Below are 19,906 nucleotides of genomic sequence, written 5' to 3'. Positions count from 1 at the left end.
GAGATTTACCTACATATTTATTAACAGCAAACCAGTCATTAGCACTGTTTCTATTGATATTAAATTAACTAAAAGTATCCCTTAAGGGAAACGAAGGGATGGGCCGAATTCAGAGTATGCCCTTAAGACACAGATCGCTCAGGCTTTTGTTTGTGGCTTAAGAATACCTTTAAGCGGTTTTCAGGCCTGGGTGGGCCAGGTGTGCCTTGCCCTCATCCCTGTAAACCCACAGTGTTCCAGTTTGGGCATTATGGCCATTATGGACATGTTACATTGCTGCAGAGATTTTATTTATGGCCAGTTTTGGGGGGCCTTGCTCCCAACACTTCAGGACAAGAAAAATTATTCAGAGTAAGAGAGTCATCATACAATAATAAAGGAGTAAGTTCTCTAAGATTACATAACAATTCTAAATTTGCATGCTCCTGACAACAGATCATCAAACTATATGAGACAAAACTGAAGTGAAAAAAAAAAGCAAATCCACTATTATACTGGAGATTATGGTAGCTGGAAATCTCAACACCTCTTTGTTGGTAATTGATAAGTACAATAGGCAGAAAATAAGTAAAGATATAGATGACTTGTACATAATTATTAATCAACTTGATTTAATTGACATTTATAGACTACTTATCCTACTACAACAAAATACACAATTTTCTGAAACTTGCATGGAACATTCACCAAGATAGACCACATTATATGCTGTGAAACATGCCTTTAAAAATCTGAAAAATTAGAAATCGTACAAAGTATTTTCTCAGATCACAATGGAATAATACTAGAAATCAAGAACAAAAAGATACCCAGAATATTTTCAACTATTTAAAAATTGAACAAAAACACTTCTAGATAATCCATGGAATAAATAAAAGGTCTCAAGAAAAATTTTTAAAAATTGAACTAAATAAAAATAAAAAATATCAAAATGTGGGTAAAGTGAAAGCATTGCTTAGAGTGAAGTGGACAGCACTTCATGCATATATTAGAAAAGAAGAAATATCTGAGATCAGTAATAATCTTTCACCTTAGGAAGCTAAAAAAGAAGCACATTTGAAGCATAATTTATACAGAAGAAAAAAATAATAAAAATTAGAGCAGAAGTTAATTAAATTTAAAAACAGGGTAACAACAGAGAAAATCAATAGCTTGTTCCTTGAAAAGATAAAATTAATAAACTTCTAGTCAGATTAACCAATAAACAAAGAACATAAAAATTATCAATATCAGAAATGAAAGAGGGGTCATCACTACTGATGCCATGAATATAAATAGTATAATAAATAAAAACTAAGAATAACTTTATGCCTACAAATTAAATGAAATGATCAATTATTTGAAAGACACAAACTACTGAAATATACACAAAGAGAAAGAGACAACCTGAATAAGCTCTGTATATTTTAAAGAAATGAGACTAATAATAATATTCCAAGAAAGAAAGCTCTAGACCCACATGGTCTCACGGCAAGTTTTACTGAACATTTAAGCAAGAAATAATATCAATTATTCACAATATCTTCCAGAAATAGAAGCCAAAAAACCACTTTTTGGAGATATCAGTATGAGCTTATGTTTAGCTTAATATAAATACATATGGTAACATAAAAAATATTATTAATAGGTACATATGCCCAGGTTAGTACACACATATATATTTCCTTATTCTGTATGCTTAGAAAGCATAGAAACAGCACCCCAGTAGCCATGAGCACACTTAGCACCCAGATCTTGGTGTCTATTACCATTTGCCAAAAAAAGGAACCAGGGATCCTAGGAGAAATGGTTGGTTCTAGGACTGGGCAGAAAATATACAAGATGGCCAGGTGGCTTATGCCTGTAATCCCAACAGTTTGGGAGGCTGAGGCAGGTGGATCACCTGAGGCCAGGAGTTCAAGACCAGCCTGACCAACATGGAGAAACTCCATCTCTACTGAAAATACAAAATTAGCCAGGCATGGTGGCGCATGCCTGTAATCCCAGCTACTTTGGAGGCTGAGGCAGGAGAATCACTTGAACGCGGGAGGCAGAGGTTGAAGTGAGCCAAGATTGCGCCATTGCACTCCAGCCTGGGCAACAAGAGCAAAACTCCCTCTCAAAAAAAAAAAAAGAAAGAAAATATTCAAGATGAGCCTAGAGCATCTTATAAAAAATTAAATACATAAGCACAAAAATGGAGATATATCAAAAGGACAAAAGGGCCAACTGAAAGAGCTCCCAAAGGCCAAAGCTGAAATAATTTGAGCTACTAAATAAAGTAGTATTGCACTGTAACTCAAAGTATAAAATAAATATCCATGAGTTAATACTGATACAAATTAAATGAGGAAGAAAAAAGAAATCTCCTCTGCAGAAGAATTCAAAATAATTTATGTAGATAGGCCACCCTCAAAGAGATAGTGCCTAACTCTCTACTCCTTAAGTGTGGGCTGCACGTATTGACTTCCTTCCGAAGATGACAGTATGGAAAAGGGGAAAAAGACTAACTGCAGTTGAGAAACCTGACAAATGCTGCCTCAGCCAGGTAATCACGGTCAACATTAACAATAAAAAGTCGGCCAGGCACAGTGGTTCATGCCTATAATCCCAGCATCCTGGGAAGCCTAGGTGGGCAGATCATCATAGATTGGGAGTTCGAGACCAACCTGGCTAACATGGTGAAACCTCATCTCTACTAAATATACAAAATTAGCTGGGCGTGGTGGCACATGCCTGTAATCCCAGCTACCCAGGAGGCTAAGGCAGGAGAATCACTTGAACCTGGGAGGCAGAGGTTGCAGTGCACTGGGATCGCGCCACTGCACTCCAGCCTGTGTGACAGAGTGAGACTCTGTCTCAAAAATAAATAATAAATTAAATTAAATTAAAAGTCTATTGACTGTATGAACCTTTGACATATGATGAGAATGACACTTGACCTCTATGGTCTTTCTCCCCAAAACAAATAATCCATGTTTTATCCTAAGAAAAATGTCAGACAAATGCTGATTGAGGTATATTCTACCAACACCTGACCAGCACTCTTCAAAACTGTCAAGGTCACCAGACACAGGAAAATCTGAGAAACTGTCACAGCCAAGAGGAGCCTAAGGAGATACAATGACCAAAATATGATGTGATATTCTGGATGGAATCTTGAAACAGAAAAAGAACATCAGATAAAGACAGAAAATCTGAATAAAGTGTGGATCTTGGTTAGTAATAATGTATCAACATTGTTTCATTAATTGTGTAAATGTACCATACTAATACTAGATGCTAATGACAGGAGAAAATGGGTGTTGGGTATATGGGAACTCTGTACTATCTTTGTAATTTTTCTCTATATCTAAAACACAAACTTTACTTTAAAAAGGGCTAATAAAATAATAACTAAAAAATACGTTTGAAAATTAAGCAAGATAATTCTAAATAACTCATAGGTAAAACAAAAAATCCCAATAGAAATTAGAACATATTTTCAACTGAAAACTAAAATATTTATACATCTAACACTGTAGGATGAACATAAACTTTGCGTTAAAGAAAATTTGGGCTTTATATGCATACAGTATTAAAAGAAAAAGAAAGGCGGAAAATACATGAATGATATAGATATCCATTTTTAAAATGACAATAAGAATAGAAAAATAATTATTAGTAAAAGGGAGAAAATAATAATAAACAATAAGGGCATAACTTATGAAATAAAAAACTAGTATAAATTAGAGGCTCAATAGAGCCAAAAGTTCATGTAAACACTTAACAAGTCCAATCAACAACAAAGAAAGAAGGGGCAAAAAATTAATATCAGGAATGAAAAGATGAATATCACATTAGAAATATAACAAGAGACTACTCTGAACAACTGTATGCCAGTAGTATAGTGTGGATATTTGTCCCCACCCAAATCTCGTGTTGAATTGTAAACTCCAATGTTGGAGGTGGGTCCTGGTGGGAGGTGTTTGGGTCATGGGGGCAGATCCCTCCTGGCTATGTACTGTCTTTGTGATAGTGAGTGAGTTCTCATGAGATCTGGTCACTTAAGTGTGTGGCACCTCACCCACTTTCTTGCTCCTGTTCTCACCATGTCATGTGACTGCTTCTCTCTCTGCCTTCTGCCATGATTGAAAGCTTGCTGAGGTCTCCCCAGAATCAGATGCTGCTATGCTTCCTGTACAGCCTGTAGAACTGTGAGCTAATTAAATCTCTTATAAATTACCCAGTCTCAGGTATTTCTTTATAGCAGTGCAAGAATGACCTAATTCAGTCAAAAACATTAAAAATTTAGGTGAAGTGAGAAAATATATAGAAAAACACAAGCTACTGAAACTAAAACAGGAGAAAACAGAAAATCTGAATTGTCCCATATCTACTATATGAATTGTGTCTGTAATCAAAACTTTTCCATAACAAAACACCAGGCCCAGTTGATTTTCCTGATGATTTCCGTCAAATGTTCCAGAGAAAAATTGACTCAAATACATCCAAACAAAAAAGAGAAACATCTCACAACTAATTTTATGAGGTCAGCATAATCTTGATTCCTAAACTGGAAAACACTTTACCAGGAAAAAATTAAAGATAAACATTTTAAATAAATATAGATGCAAAAATTCTAAACAAAATGCTACGAAACACAATCTAGTGATACATAAAATCATGACCAAATTGCATTAATATTAGAAAGCCACAGTTGATTTAATATTTTAAAAAGTATTAACTTATAAGAAAAACACAATATGTATACATTTAGAAAAGGGGAGGAGATATTATTTCTTATAAGGGGTTACAGACTGCAAGGTAGCCATCCCACAGGCTGGGAAGCATAGTCTCCAGCCAAGACCAGAGACAGGCACTTGGAAGGGGAAGGGTTGGGGCAGGAGATTTATGCTGAATGGGTTGTCGAAACATTCATATTCAACAGGTTACAGGAGGAGCTATGAATATTCATGAAGGTGGTGCTGACACATGTGTGTTGAAAAAACATACATGAAACATATGACTCATGCTTATATGTTCACTTTGGGGTGGAGACTTAACATTTAAATATATTACAATTAGGTCCTTTACATCAAAAGGTCTTTTCAGGACTAAGGCATACAAGTATGTAGCTTCTGTAAACCGGCCAGAAAGAGTCCACAGTCAGTGGTCTTTTATCGGGAAAGTTACTGAAGTCAGTCTCTTGTCCAATAAAAGCTGTAGTTGTGGCTGGTGGAACAGGAGGTCAGTTAGTCTGCGCCTGTGACCGGAATGAGTTGTAATGTTTTAATATTGCTTCTTTTAAGGCCAATGCTCACTTAGCTGCTAGAGAAAAAGAAAATCCTTGCAGCAGTTAGGACATAGTCATTCTTTTTTTTTTTTTTAGTGCTGCTTTTTTTTTTCATTATTATACTTTATGTTCTAGGGTACATGTGCACAACGGGCAGGTTTGTTACATATGTATACATGTGCCATGTTGGTGTACTGCACCCATTGACTCATCATTTACATTAGGTATATCTCCTGATGCTATCCCTCCCCCCTCCCCCCACCCCACAACAGGCCCTGGTATGTGATGTTCCCGTTCCTGTGTCCAAGTGATCTCATTGTTCAATTCCCACCTATGAGTGAGAGCATGTGGTGTTTGGTTTTCTATTCTTGTGATAGTTTGCTGAGAATGATGGTTTCCAGCTGCATCCACGTCCCTACAAAGGACATGAACTCATCCTTTGTTATGGCTGCATAGTAGTCCATGGTGTATATGTGCCACATTTTCTTAATCCAGTCTGTCATTGATGGACTTTTGGGTTGGTTCCAAGTCTTTGCTATTGTGAATAGTGCCACAATAAACATACATGTGCATGTGTCTTTATAGCAGCATGATTTATAATCCTCTGGGTATATACCCAGTAATGGGATGGCTGGGTCAAATGGTATTTCTAGTTCTAGATCCTTGAGGACTCACCACACTGTCTTCCACAATGGTTGAACTAGTTTACAGTCCCACCAACAGTGTAAAAGTGTTCCTATTTCTTCACATCCTCTCCAGCACCTGTTGTTTCCTGCCTTCTTAATGATCACCATTCTAACTGGTATGAGATGGTATCTCATTGTGGTTTTGATTTGCATTTCTCTGATGGCTAGTGATGATGAGCATTTTTTCATGTATCTGTTGGCTGCATAAAAGTGTTCTTTTGAGAAGTGCCTGTTCATATCCTTTGCCCACTTTTTGATGGGGTTGTTTGTTTTTTTCTTGTAAATTTGTTTGAGTTTTTGTAGGTTCTGGATATTAGCTCTTTGTCAGATGAGTAGATTGCAAAAATTTTCTCCCATTCTGTAAGTTGCTTGTTCACTCTGATGGTAGTTTCTTTTGCTGTGCAGAAGCTCTTTAGTTTAATTAGATCCCATTTGTCAATTTTGGCTTTTGTTGCCATTGCTTTTGATGTTTTAGACATGAAGTCCTTGCCCATGCACAGAACAGAGCCCTCAGAAATAATACCACACATCTACAACCATCTGATCTTTGACAAACCTGACAAAAACAAGAAATGGGGAAAGGATTCCCTGTTTAATAAATGGTGCTGGGAAAACTGCCTAGCCATAAGTAGAAAGCTGAAACTGGATCCCTTCCTTACACCTTATTCAAAAATTAATTCAAGATGGATTAGAGACTTAAATGTTAGACCTAAAACCATAAAAACCCTAGAAGAAAACCTAGGCAATACCATTCAGTACATAGACATAATTATTCTTTAAGCGTAGGGCGTGCATGACTTAACCCTTGCCTGGCATGGCCCTAGGTCTTGTTTATAATTTGGTATCTTATTGCCACAAAAAGTCTGTCCTATCAGTCCTATGATCTCTATTTGAACATTAATGTTGGTCGATTGTTGTGTCCAAATGATAAAAGGGCAAGGGAAGAAAAGTAATTACTGACATATCTGATGTCCCAAGCCCTTCGTGGCTAGGAACTAAGTTTCTAAAAGTTTTTGGGAATCCCCTTGGCCAAAATGGGTGCATTCAGTTGATGGGGAACTTAGAATTTTATTTTTAGTTTACAGTATCTATATATACACATATATCATATATAATATGATATATGTATATATAAAATATATAGTATATAATATATGTAGTTAGTATTATATATGATATATGTACATATATAAGTATACATATAATATATATTATATGTACAATATATTATACATATAATATATATTATATGTATACTTATATATGTACATATATAATAAAATTATAGTATTATATAATATATATTTTATAATATATATAGAGAGAGAGACAGACAGAGAGAAAGACAGTCTCACTGTGTTGCCCAGGCTGGAATGCAGTGGTGTGATCTCAGCTCACTGCAACCTCCACCTCCCAGGTTCAAGTGATTCTCATGCCTTGGCCTCCCGATTAGCTAGGATTACAGGTGCCCACCACCACACTTGGCTAATTTCTGTACTTTTTTGGTACAGACAGGGTTTCACCATGTTGGCCAAGCCAGTCTCAAACTTCTGACCTCGTGATCTGCCCACCTTGGCCTCCCAAAGTGCTGGGATTACAGGTGTGAGCCACCGTGCCTGGCCAGTATCCATATGTTTTACCACATTAAAATAAAATAGAGAAAAATCATACAATCACATCAATAAAGCCAGAAATGCACTTGGGAAAAGTCAATGCTGATATATAATTTCTTAAAACATATAAACTGAGAAGGAAACCTTCTTAATCTGATTTAAAAATCTACAACAAAAATCACTCATGCGTAACATTTAAAAGTTGAAAGCTTTTCTCTCTGAGACTGGGAACAATTATAACTATTGACAATTCTATTTACCATTTCTATGGAGTTCTTACCAGTATAAAAAAAACAAAAAAAGAAAGAAAGAAAGAAAAGAAATAGAACACGAAATATTGGCAAGGACATGGGACAACTGTACTCTCAGCTATACCTTACTGCTCGAGATGTAAAGTATTCCAACCATTCTGCTGAATGGCAAATTGTGATGCATCCATACGATGAAACACTCTTCAGCAACAAGATGAAATGGATTACATCCAGCAGCACAAATGAATCTCAAAAGTATGCTAAGTGAAAGAGGCCAGACCAAGGGATACATGATACATAATTCTATGTATGTGAAATTTTAGAAATAGACAAATTGATCTAATATGATAAGTGGTTGGCTAGTCGGGGAGTGGGATTTGAACAACTACAAAGGGACAAAACAATTTTGGGGGTTAATAAAATGTTCTATCTCCTGACTGTTTTGGTGATGACATTTGTCAAATTCATAAATTATTCACTTAAATTCTGTGCATTTAGTTGTGTGAGACTTTTTCCTCAATAAAGTGTGTTTTAAGAAGATACCATTAATCACAGCACTAAAACATCAAGCACCTTAGGAGAAATCTAATGAGTAATCTAATGCAGGTACCATAAAACTATAACATATTATAGAAACATAAAGAAAACCTAAATATATACAGGAATTATACCACTTTCATGAGCTAGAAACCTTAACATTTTAAAAATGCATTTTCCTCACATTAGATTTGTAGATTCAATGTTATCCTAATTTAAATTTCTCCAGGGATTTTTATGTTAATTGGAAATCTGATTTCAAAATTTATATGAGATGCAAACAGTCAAGAACAACCAAGGCATTCTGAAGAAGAAGGATTTAAAGAACTTTTATCACTGGATTTCAAGCTCCTTATAAAGCTACATTAATGAAGACAGTGTGCCACTCAGACAAGAAGACACCAATAGACCACGGTGCAGAACAAAGAGTCCACAAACAGAGCCGCACATGTGTGGACACTTCAGGGTGTGGGAGAAAAAAAGTACTTCCAATAAATGATGTTAGAGCGACTGGATATACATATAGAAAGAAAAAAGAAGAATCTTGACTCTCCTCACACTAAGCACAGAAATCAATTCCTGGAGGATTCTATGTCTAAATTGAAAAGGTAAGACACTAAAGTGTCCAGAAGATGATGACATAATAGGATAATTTCATGATTTTGTAGTAGAGAATAATTCTAAAAGAGTACACAGAATTACTAATCATAAAGGGAAAAATAGCTATTTATCTATTATTAATCTATTATCCATCTATCTTAAAATTGGAATCATTGTGTTCATTAAGTGACAATATTGAGTAAAAAGAGAAACCAAAATGTGGGGAAAATGTATAGAAACATGCTTAACTGACAAAGGGGTCTTGCTTCACCCTTGAATATTAGTGTTCCTAAGGACTCCATCTCCACAGGAGCCCCGAATGCCCATATTCACTCCTGCAGCATGCATTGGTTGCCTTTGAATTTTTATTTTCAAGTCAAGGTCACTTTAATGACGCTAGACACAGCCCTTTCTCTATATCAACGTACTCCTCTAGGAGTGAAATTCTGCTGTTTCTATCTTCTTAATAGATCCCATTTGGTGCTTGTTTCTGCTCCCAATACCACTCACTTCATTCAGGACCTTCTGTGTTCTTGCCTGGATGATTACAGTAACCTTCCAACTGATATTCTCTAATCTAGTCTTACTCTTGCTCAGTAGATATTTTTTCTAACTTAAAATGTATCACGTTATTCCTACACAGTCCTCATTATAATGTAAATCCAAAACTATGGAAGTCCATGATCTGACTCTTGCCTATTTCTCCAACTTAATGCCTCTGCACTCTCTATACTATTCAGCATATAGAACCACTCCCAATGTATTACTCTCTTAGTACCTCCAGGCCTTTGCATAAATTTCTCCCTCTGCCTGGGGTCCTCATGCCTCCTGTCTTTGTTTAGAAAACCTTCACTCATTTTGTACATAGTAAAAGACTTTCATTGGCTTTCCTATCTGGGCACCTTCACAGTACCTTGGGCTTCTTTGATTATATAACAAACCAGAGGATTGTAACTACCTTTTCTGTCTGTTTCTATTTTATTTCTCCACTGTCAGCCCCTATGCATATTGCCTGGCAAATTGTAATTGCCCTGTTAATGCTTGTTAAATGAATTAATAAATGGAAGTAGGCACATATAGAAGAGACCCAGATGATTGGCGTTAAATTTATGAGCAAAGAACTTTGAGAAAACCCAACTCTAATTTAACTGACTTAGGAACAATATCAGGAGTTCCAAACAGAAATGCTTTTAAATGAGAAAGCTTAGCTTCTTGACAAGCCTGTCTCTCAGTAGAAAATTATTTCCATAATGAGTCACAGATTTCCTGCTTCTGTATTCAGCTGCCTGGAAAATGGATGGAAAGCGAATGGTCATCTCAAAGGCAGGTTTGGAGTAGGGCCGAGGAAGACTTCGTTGGTATTTTTAGGGATTCTCAATTATAGCTAACATTAAAATTATCTAGGAAGCTTTTAAAAACATCTATGCCCATGTCCTACCCCTGATCAATTCAGTCAGAATCTCTGGGAGTGCCTAGGTATTGATAGTTTTAAAGTTACCCAGGTGGTACTGACGTGCAGTCAGTACTGAGTACCATTAATTATGCTACTGAGAAATTAGAGCCATGGATTTTGCAACTTCCAATATAATCACCAGGTGGTGCACTGTTTTACGGTATTTTGAACTCATTCCATGATTTCAAGTTGCGTCTGATCAAATGTTTTTAAAGGCAGCTTAGAATAAGCTCACCTGTCTCAAAGACCTCAATTTTCAGTTTGCAACTATCATTTGAAAAATTCTTCTGAATATGGAGAGATGACGGTCTCATGGAATCTGCATGACCAAGGACTGTGTCATTGAGCTTGAAATACTTGCTTTTCAACCTGATGAAGATATTGTTGACCTATTTTAGTTGTGTATAAAGCTTAAAAACATGTTCAATGATGGGAATTTGAGTACCTGGGCACATGGTGAAGGCCTAGAGTTTAAGGCAGTAGTTTTCAACTTTGGTTTCAGGTTAAAAATCATCTGGGGACCCACTGCAGGAAATTCCAGATTATTTGGTGTGGGATGAGGCATTACCTAAGTACTTTTCAAAATCGTCCAGATGCATCCAAGTTTGAAAATTGCTGGTTCAAGGATGTTGTCCTCTCCTTTGTCTCTTTTTGTTGTTGTTGTTAAATGTATTTATTTTATATTTTTCCAAGTTTTATTTTAGGTTCAGAGAGTATATGTGCAGGTTTGTTACATGGGTAAATTGTGTGTCATGGGGGTTTGTTGTACAGATTATGTCGTTACCCAGGTAATAAGCATAATATGTGATAGGTAGTTTTTTGATCCTCAGCCTCCTCCCACTCTCCACCCTAAAGTAGGCCCCCGTGTCCATTGATCCCTTCTTTGTGTTCATGTGTACTCCATGTTTGGCTCCCACTTACACTCTAAGAGTTGTGCTATAGGGCCACAGTAAGTTATTTTTAACAAAGTCTTAAGAAAAGTCTTAAAGAAGTCTTAAGGCAAGTACTTGCCTGCATTTGGTTGTTTCCATGCTGATGTTTTAGTTGTATCAAGTTTCTTTATCAATTTAAAAGAGAAAGGAAACTAACAAAATTGAGGTATCTTTGCATTTCTTTAGTGTATTTCGGTGTTCAGAGTTTTTTGTTTGTTTTGTTTTGTTTTGCTTTGAGTTTCCTTTCATTATTCCCCCTATATTTTATCTTCCATCTTCTTCTGAGACTCTTAAGTTTCTTGATTTGAAATTCCTCATTTTTATTATTTAGTCATTTCATGATTCGCTTCATGTCTCTTATGTCTTATTTTAAATTCTCTCACAATTTTCTGGTTTATCATAATCTAGTTTTTCGTAATTTAAAACTTTATAAATTCATTATTTGTTTGGGCCTCTTAACTTTTAGTATCTCTGTTATTAGCTTTCTTTCCCCCTTTTTATTCTTAATCATTTAAGATGTCAATTCTTAATTTTTAATCACCTTTTAAAATGTTAATGAATTAAGGTCCTGGTTTCCTGACTCTTTTATTACAAATATTTTTACTTTCTTTTAAAACTTTAATACCTTACCATTTTATTATTATTTTATTTTAAATTAAATTTTATATTTTAATTTTTAGTATATGATTTATCTTTATAATGGTAGGTAATAAGTAGTTATACAAAAATCGCAGCCCACACCCAGAATAAGATAAGAAACATCTTCATTGTGACTGTCCCTTCATATTCCCATTTATGGATTTCAACCTGGTTAAATGCTGGTTTTACAAAATATCTTTCCTCTAGTAGCTTAGGATTCTCAGGACAATTCAGTTACCCAAAACAGTCATAATTCTACCTGTTTAATGTTTCTGCAAAATACCCGAATGATGCTTTTGATGTCTGATATTAACCAATCTTTTCATGAGGTGCTGCACTTTGGAAATTGTAATCTTAACATCTAAAACTACTCAACTTTGGAGGAAACATGTTATCTAAGAGGAGGGGGAGAGAGGCAGCAGCTTGAATACATGTCAGTAAGAATTCCTGGCCAAGTCTTCCTGCTGGTTTTCATTAAGATTCCCGACCTGTAAATTTTTCTAATGGGAGAAAGGTATTTGGTTCCTGGCCCTTGCTCTGATGAATTCACTTCCTTTACCACAGATCTCATTTTGTTATTATCCTTTTTCTGTGGAATTACAGGAGAAGCTTTCTGGTGTGTGATCCTTTGCATATCCATTTCCTAATATTCATGTGCCCAGAATGCTGGTTATTGCCAGGAGAATGTGGTTTTAGATGAACTCAGCTGTACTTCTGAAGGGTGGCTCTCACTCCTTCATATTCTCTTCAGTGGAAATTCCAGGCCTCATTAGATGGCTGGAGTTCAGGGAGAAGGGAATGACCACCCAAGTCTTTGGCCCTGGGTCATTGTCACCTTTGGAAAACATTTTAAGATATAAGGAGGTGGCTGAGTCGGGCTTCTCCTATCTGTTGCCCTTTCTCCCAAGGAGGAAAAGGATGGCATTTGGGAGACATTAAAGTCTTTAAAGGTAGACTCAGTCAGTCTTCAGGATTTGGGTCATTATATTGTGTGTTGTGGAACCCTTCTTATTAATGATATATGTCTCTTAGTTGAAGAGTTACGTTACAGTTGAGGGCACACAGCCCAGCAACAAAAACTAATTTTAATGTACTTGAAATCTCCTACTAACATTTTATATAAACCACAAAGAAAATCGAAAGACATGATTAAGAGCAACACATCTACACTCTAACTTTCTCCTCCTTCCCATACCCACCACACTCTTTAGTTGCTTGGACCAACTCTCTCTCTCATGGTCTCCCAAAACCTCCTTGTTACTTGCTCTTGATTCGTTTATATTCTCCCTCTTCCCCAACTCCTTGTCCCCATTTCTTTATTATGTGGAAAGGCATGGCCTCCTTTTTTAAGAAGGTAGTGGTATTGGGCTGACAATTATGATTCTTTTTTGGCAAACCAAAGGGAGTACAAAAGAGGGAGGCTGTGAATGTTCAAAAGTGAGTCACTTTTACCCTGTCCTAGCTGTTTTTATGTCTTTGTAATTTGGTTACAGTTTGTTCTGTTGGTAAGCATATGTGAGATTTTTCTCCCCGCACCTAGTGACACTTTCTTTTCAACTATACAATATGAGGAATGAGATCTCTCACCCTGTCTCATAAAGCCACCTGTTCCCAGTCTCTTCATGACTGAAGTCCTCACGTCATTTTATTTCCTGAGGGAAGTCCATGAGAACCTCTTTACTTGGCTGACTAACAGAAAGACCCTTGCCCTGTGCAGGTGTCTAGATCTTCTTTCACTTTGAGAAGCTGGTGGATGTGCTCTACCTTTGCTAAATTCATTTATCCACTCAACTGGCAAGAGTGGATTTAGCTGAAGCTATACTCCAGAGGAATGTGTGCTATATTAACCAGAACCTTGTTCATCATAAGAAGACCATGGTTGTAATATTTTTGGTCTAGTAGTATCTCTGGAACATCCTTCCTAAGGACTAAGACCTCTCCCCAACAAAGTGGTTGGTTGAACTCAAAGAGTGGGATGGCATTTCCCATTTGAGGCAGAGTCATTGGTAGGGACATTTCAAATGAATGATCTTGATGGATTCTTCCAACCATTGATGAAATTTAGTCTGTATTATTGTTATTTCCATTTTCAAATAAGAACACTGAGGTCTAGGGAAATTGAATGTGTCTAACGTTGTGTCAACCTAAATAACAGACAGAGAGATTCTCTAAATAGATACTGAGTTTATTTGGGAGTGCACAGGGGATATGCAAACCTGGTATATGTGTGATATTGGGACTACAGGCATGTCCAAAGAGGTGGAAGAAAGAGGAAGCTTTTAAAGGCAAAAGAAAAAAGCTTATGTAATTTGTTTTGAAACAATGAGAACATTCGTTACAGGGGCTTATCCCAGGAGTTTGTGCCAGTTCATAGGTGAAGATAGTATGTCAGGCAAATGTTCTTGTACATCTGACTAGCTGTCCTTGTGACTAATGTAGCAAGCTACGGTTTAAAAAGTCCTAGGCAAGAGTTCTTATTACATGCATATGTGTGTAAGAGCCCTTTAGAAAGTCTTTGTGAAAAGTTCTTATCATAGGCACGTGTGCACGAGTGCCCTCCCTCCTCAGCCTTCTGGCTTTATTTATTTGTTTGTTTTTATTAGAGTTTGACAAAAGTGAATCTATCTTTTTTTTTTTTTTGAAATGAAAGGCCTCATATATTTATTACTGAACCCAGCCAACCAACGCATTCATAATAGATTCAGAGAGGAAAATACATCGAACTCTCCAGAGAGTGGTGACATTTTCAGTTTGATATGGTAATGTGATCGTGACCTTCAGACAGCACAAATATATGTGCAATCTCATGTGCAATTCCTTATAGACCCAGCTTGGTTCTTCTCCAGTGTCTCCTTTTGGAGTTGTACCTTATTTTATTTCCAGTTTTCATCTGAATCCACTGGGGAATGGGACGATTTTGCTCTTGTTTCTTGGCCAGGAATCGCTTAATCCTGAAAGTCTTGTGAGAAGACATGGCGAGAAGTGGAGGCAAGAACACACCACGATGGCGGAGAAAGGACAGTGAATCCATCTTGATTCTGACAACTTTCACATTTCTTTCTTGTTATTAAAGTCCTTTTTCAAAAGCATTGCTGATCAACCATCTTGTAGTTGGGGTTTAATTTTTCCTCAGTGCCACGAGGGCTTGTCCTGGTTATTGGTCTGGTCCCACATCAGGGAGATGGCCAGCAATTCTGAGCCAGTGTCAAAACCCATTTAGCCACCTTTTGAAGAGCTGATTCGCAAGCTAAGTTTGCCTGGAGTTTATTGCTAAGTTCAATTTTGTCAATTCCAAAGGTGTTGGTTATCATTTTGAAGCACTGGACCAGTATTATTTTGTTGAGAGTATTGTTTCTGCAGAGGCTGGATAGGCAACAAGTATAAAATTTAAAGAAAATATTACTAAACGAAACCAACAACAACATAAATCTAGTTTGGATTGGTCAATGATTCTGGATCAAGAGCCTTAGCCCAAGGATAACCAACTAGACAAATTAAAATGCCATGGGGAATTGGGTGAGTCCTGTTGGTGTCATTGTGTTCTTTTATGTAATTGGATTAGCAATTTTATTATTTAGTACTCCATGGTTGGATTAAATTAAACCAGAGAGAGAGTGCAGCAGTATTAGGGATGCTGCTAGAGTTGCCCATTAGGTGGACTAAAGGATTTTTTAGGCCATGTTAAAGTGTAGGTTTGGCATGACAGGTCCAACATTTTGTCAAGTTATTTGTAGAAGCTACTGAATGTGACAACTTAATGACACCATTATCCTGTCAAGTGAAAAATGTAGGCATAAGTAATGAAAGGTTAAGAGGAACAAGGGTCTCATTACAATGGTGAGTATTGTTGTGATGTCTTAGGAAAAGATGCGTACATCGTGAATCCATCAACTTCTCATCCTGGTATGCAGTTTGAATGTCTCTGGTTATGACACTGGGCAGTTCAATGAACTCTTGCTGTCCTATATATTAGGCACAAGGTTGGCCCTTGAAATTTACCTCAGATTATCTAACTTGTAGGGCTTCAGAAACAGAACAGTTTTTGTTTATAGCTGGACCCTTGTAGCCAGATACTGGAGGAAGCTGGGAGAATTCAGAATCTAGTCCAGTCTCCAGGTAGATAACAAAAGCTTGAAAACAACATACAGGATTATGATCCAATAGCAGGGGTATTATAGTTTTTCTTTGGAAACATAACTTTCTTTTTCCACCGTCATCCTGATTTTTACCAGAGGTAATCAGAGTAAAACAAATTTGTTTGTAAAATAAGTTTCATAGCTTGATCACTTATTAATCCATAAATGCAGCAAGAATAGTGATTGACCACTTAGGACTCTCGAATTTATAAACTTCTTGAGGCTACGAAGGCAAACCTAGGCAGTCTGCCTGCAGTATCTATAAACAATTTAAATATGACATCCAGTCAAAACCTTGGTAATATAACCTGTGTTTTCAATTATATTCTGTTAAAAAGAGAACAGATATTTATTGAACTTATGCAAATAGTTATATTACCATACACATTAAGAATACTCATGAAGAGTTTCCAAATTTTGAAAGCATTAGATAGAGAGAAAAAGTAAATGTTTCTACTTTTTTTCAAAAAAAGAATACTTAACCAAATTACTGTGAACTATAGTTTAAAAATTTTCCTTAAATCTGAAAAGCAAAATATTTAAGTAAAGAACTGACAATGTTTTAAATAAAAGTCATAAAAATATTATCTTCAACAATTATTTAATCTCATGTAATTTTTGTTTTGTTTGATTTTGATCACCAGTTTCATGAACGCTTCAGCATCTTTATTAGCATTCTGACAATTTGTATTTAATCCTTGAATCTTAACTCAGAAATATGTATTCAAGAGTAGTTACCAGGCTATTTTCCATGAACTGATTGCAGATGCTTTCAGAAAAAACTCAGTACAATAACTGTGGATGACAAAACCTTAGAATAACCATGTTTAAAATTGGATGAAACGTCACTATAATTAGCCGTTGATAAGGAAGTTTGTTATTTTTGTGGATTACAACATAACCATTTTAGATTTCTATAAGTTTATAAAACTTTTGACACCTATTAATAACAAACCCATAAATGTAATAGAGAGGATCAAGCATCACTTATCATTTGATCTTGCTTTCCATATAATCTAATGTATCAAAAATCCTAATTATTTGACAACTCTACAAGATGAGAGAGAGATTCTTTGATGTTCTCCAGAGGCCCATCTTAATTCTAAGTCAAAAAGTTCTATCTTAGAAGTTGATTCTGGGAAAATCTACCAAAGATGTCAAAAAGTTTAAAACACCTTGTAAAGCAAGATTACAGGTTACTGTAAAATAATAGCTATTTATTTAACCAGGTTGATAATCAAAAGACTTCAAAAGCAATACAGAATATTACATGGAAGTAAAAAATCTTAACCCTTTCAAAGTTCAGTTTTCTGAAGTAATCATAAAACCAAATAAAGACAACCTGAAACCAGAAAAATATTTTTATAACACTTAGAGTCTTTGTTTCTTAGACCAGTCATCAAAAAGATAAAACAAAACAAGATAAAAATAAAAACCTTTTGCAGTGTGATAGCTCCTACTTACGGTATACCTAGTTAGATAACCTGGAAGTTTAACCTGATAAAAAGGTACTTGAATTTAATCAGAAACTGGAAGAGTGTATATATATCTGTATAAGGTTATGAGTATCATATTATGGAGGAACATAAACAAGAAAACTAGTACCTTAAGAAGGGGAATACATGGCTCTTAGTAAAAGCATGAAAAATTTCCTGGTATATGAAGCAACTCAGACACATCAGGAAATACCAAGAGCACAGAATCAAATTATACTAGAAGAAAACATTGCTCTAAGCTGTAAAAATGCAGTTCAGAAGATGGTTGAAATTGTAAAGAAACAGATTTCAGAGTTAAATTAAAACCTTATGCAAATTTTGCTAAGAGCAGATCAATATTTCAAGAAAACTTTATTGTTCTAACATAAGGAATCAAAATCTTATTTTTTGTATCAGTGTATACATTTCAAAATCTAAACCCAATCTTTAGAAAGACTTATAAATAATTCTAATTGTAGCCAGTTCGATCACGCACAAATTTCTTTCATAAATATATCTTTTACAAACCTTTTAAGACTTTTTCAGACCATCTATGGCAAACTTAGAATTCTAGTTTTGCTATACTTCATCTTGCTTAAATAACCCATCATTTTATGTTAGGACAAAAATTTGCCACACAAGATTCTTTCTCATACAAAATTTTTTCTCTTTTCTTCCTTTCTCTTCTACTCCTTACCAAAAGTACATCTTCATACCTAAAACTTTCCTCACATCTCTCACTTGTACTAATGGTTTCTTTCCGCTTTTTTATTTTCATCCCATTTCCTTTTTGAAACAATGTTTAAACAACCTCCAAAGTAGATTAAATTATACTTTTTAACAAAAGACATATTCTGTTTTCTTTATAATTTTTCTCATCAAAAACACCTCTTGGCCTGTATGTTGGCTCATAGTGCTGTAATCCAAGCACTTTGGGAGGCTGAGGCAGGTGGATCATTTGTGGTCAGGAGTTTGAGACCAGCTAGGCCAACACGGTGAAACCCTGTCTCTACTAAAAATACAAAAAAATTAGCTGGGCGTGGTAGTGCACACCTGCAATCCCAGCTACTCGGGAGACTGAAGCAGGAGAATCGCTTGAACTTGGGAGGTGGAGGCTGTAGTGAGCTATTGCACCACTGCACTCCAGCCTGGGAGACAGAGTGAGACACCATCTCAAGAAAAACACACACACACACACACACACACACACACACACACACACACTTTAATTTTCTTTTTTTAACTTTTCATATAGAATTGCACATATTAATTAAAATTTTTGAATTTTGATAACCTTAATTTCTAGTGGAAACCTAAGAAGTAAGCAGTTTTGAACTGTTTGCCATATATGAACAGCTTATGAATGTACCTCTTATATTAATAATTTTTGGAAACGTGAGCTTCTTTTCATAAATAGAACAATTTTTCAATGTGAAACAAGACATTTATTAATAGACTCAAATATATTTTGTTTCTTTGTAATAAGAAGCCAAAAGTAGATGAATTTAAGCCTAATGTTCAGCAATTTATGTTTCAGTATTTTGTCTTAATTGGAAATGACCCAGGCGTTTAATGAATATCTGTTAATTTAATAAATCATACCTTTAAGATTTCAAATTTCATGAAAAATTTATTTGCAAACATTTACACAATTTACATTTATCTAATTTATTTATTTCTTGTAGTCATGCTTAGATTTCTTATGAAAACTGAGGTATTAGACAAAGTTAGTCATTCTTTCAATTATTTTTCTGTTAACTATTTTTATAGCCTGTGAATATCAGGTATTCACCTAAGTATGAACCCTGAAGCTAAATATCTGGATATTTTGCCAATAACTCAGAAGACACAGCTGTTTTCACTAAACCAACAATATTAAACCAGCTTTCCTTATCAAAGAGTTATATTAACACTGATCATTCTGTTTTTAAACATTTAGCAGAGACAAATATCACTCTGCTTGACCAGCAAGTCCAGGTCAAAGAAAATATATGCTAATAATTCTGAAAACATCTTCATTTTTATTTTACAACAAAATTAAAGCCAGCGTATTTGCAACATATTTAGTTAAGTCACATAAACTAAAAGGAATTTGGGTTAATTACTATACATTTTCAGTTTCAAGTATTAATTTATATAAGTGCTCATTTATCTTAGGCCAGTCAGAATGGAATTTCTTAATGGATTCTGGCTAAGCCAGATTTTACCACGTAGACACAACATACAACATGGGTAAATGTACATGAACACATACACACACAAAAATCTTCTAGCGTTCATTTTAAAAGTTTAGTCATGTGACGGTAAAACACAGTAATATAAATTCATCA

The 19,906-nt window shown here is 35.5% G+C and overlaps 1 protein-coding gene across 1 annotated transcript; it reads right to left on the bottom strand.

The window, feature by feature from the left end:
* Window positions 1-14,628: 14,628 nt before the first annotated feature.
* LOC112426549 (large ribosomal subunit protein eL39-like) lies at window positions 14,629-14,977 on the bottom strand. Its single transcript, XM_071072478.1, has one exon. It carries the CDS (start codon window positions 14,937-14,939, stop codon window positions 14,784-14,786), a length of 156 nt encoding a protein of 51 aa, XP_070928579.1. The 5' UTR covers window positions 14,940-14,977; the 3' UTR covers window positions 14,629-14,783.
* Window positions 14,978-19,906: the final 4,929 nt, after the last annotated feature.

The sequence above is a fragment of the Macaca nemestrina genome, chromosome 11 (assembly GCF_043159975.1).
Source record: "Macaca nemestrina isolate mMacNem1 chromosome 11, mMacNem.hap1, whole genome shotgun sequence".
Taxonomy (NCBI): domain Eukaryota; kingdom Metazoa; phylum Chordata; class Mammalia; order Primates; family Cercopithecidae; genus Macaca; species Macaca nemestrina.
The sequence above is the reverse complement of the archived record's forward strand: the minus strand, read 5'-3'. Positions and strand labels throughout refer to the sequence as shown.

Coding starts and splice junctions, on each gene's coding strand:
- LOC112426549 (XM_071072478.1), bottom strand. CDS start 14,939: ATGTCTTCTCACAAGACTTTCAGGATTAAGCGATTCCTGGCCAAGAAA.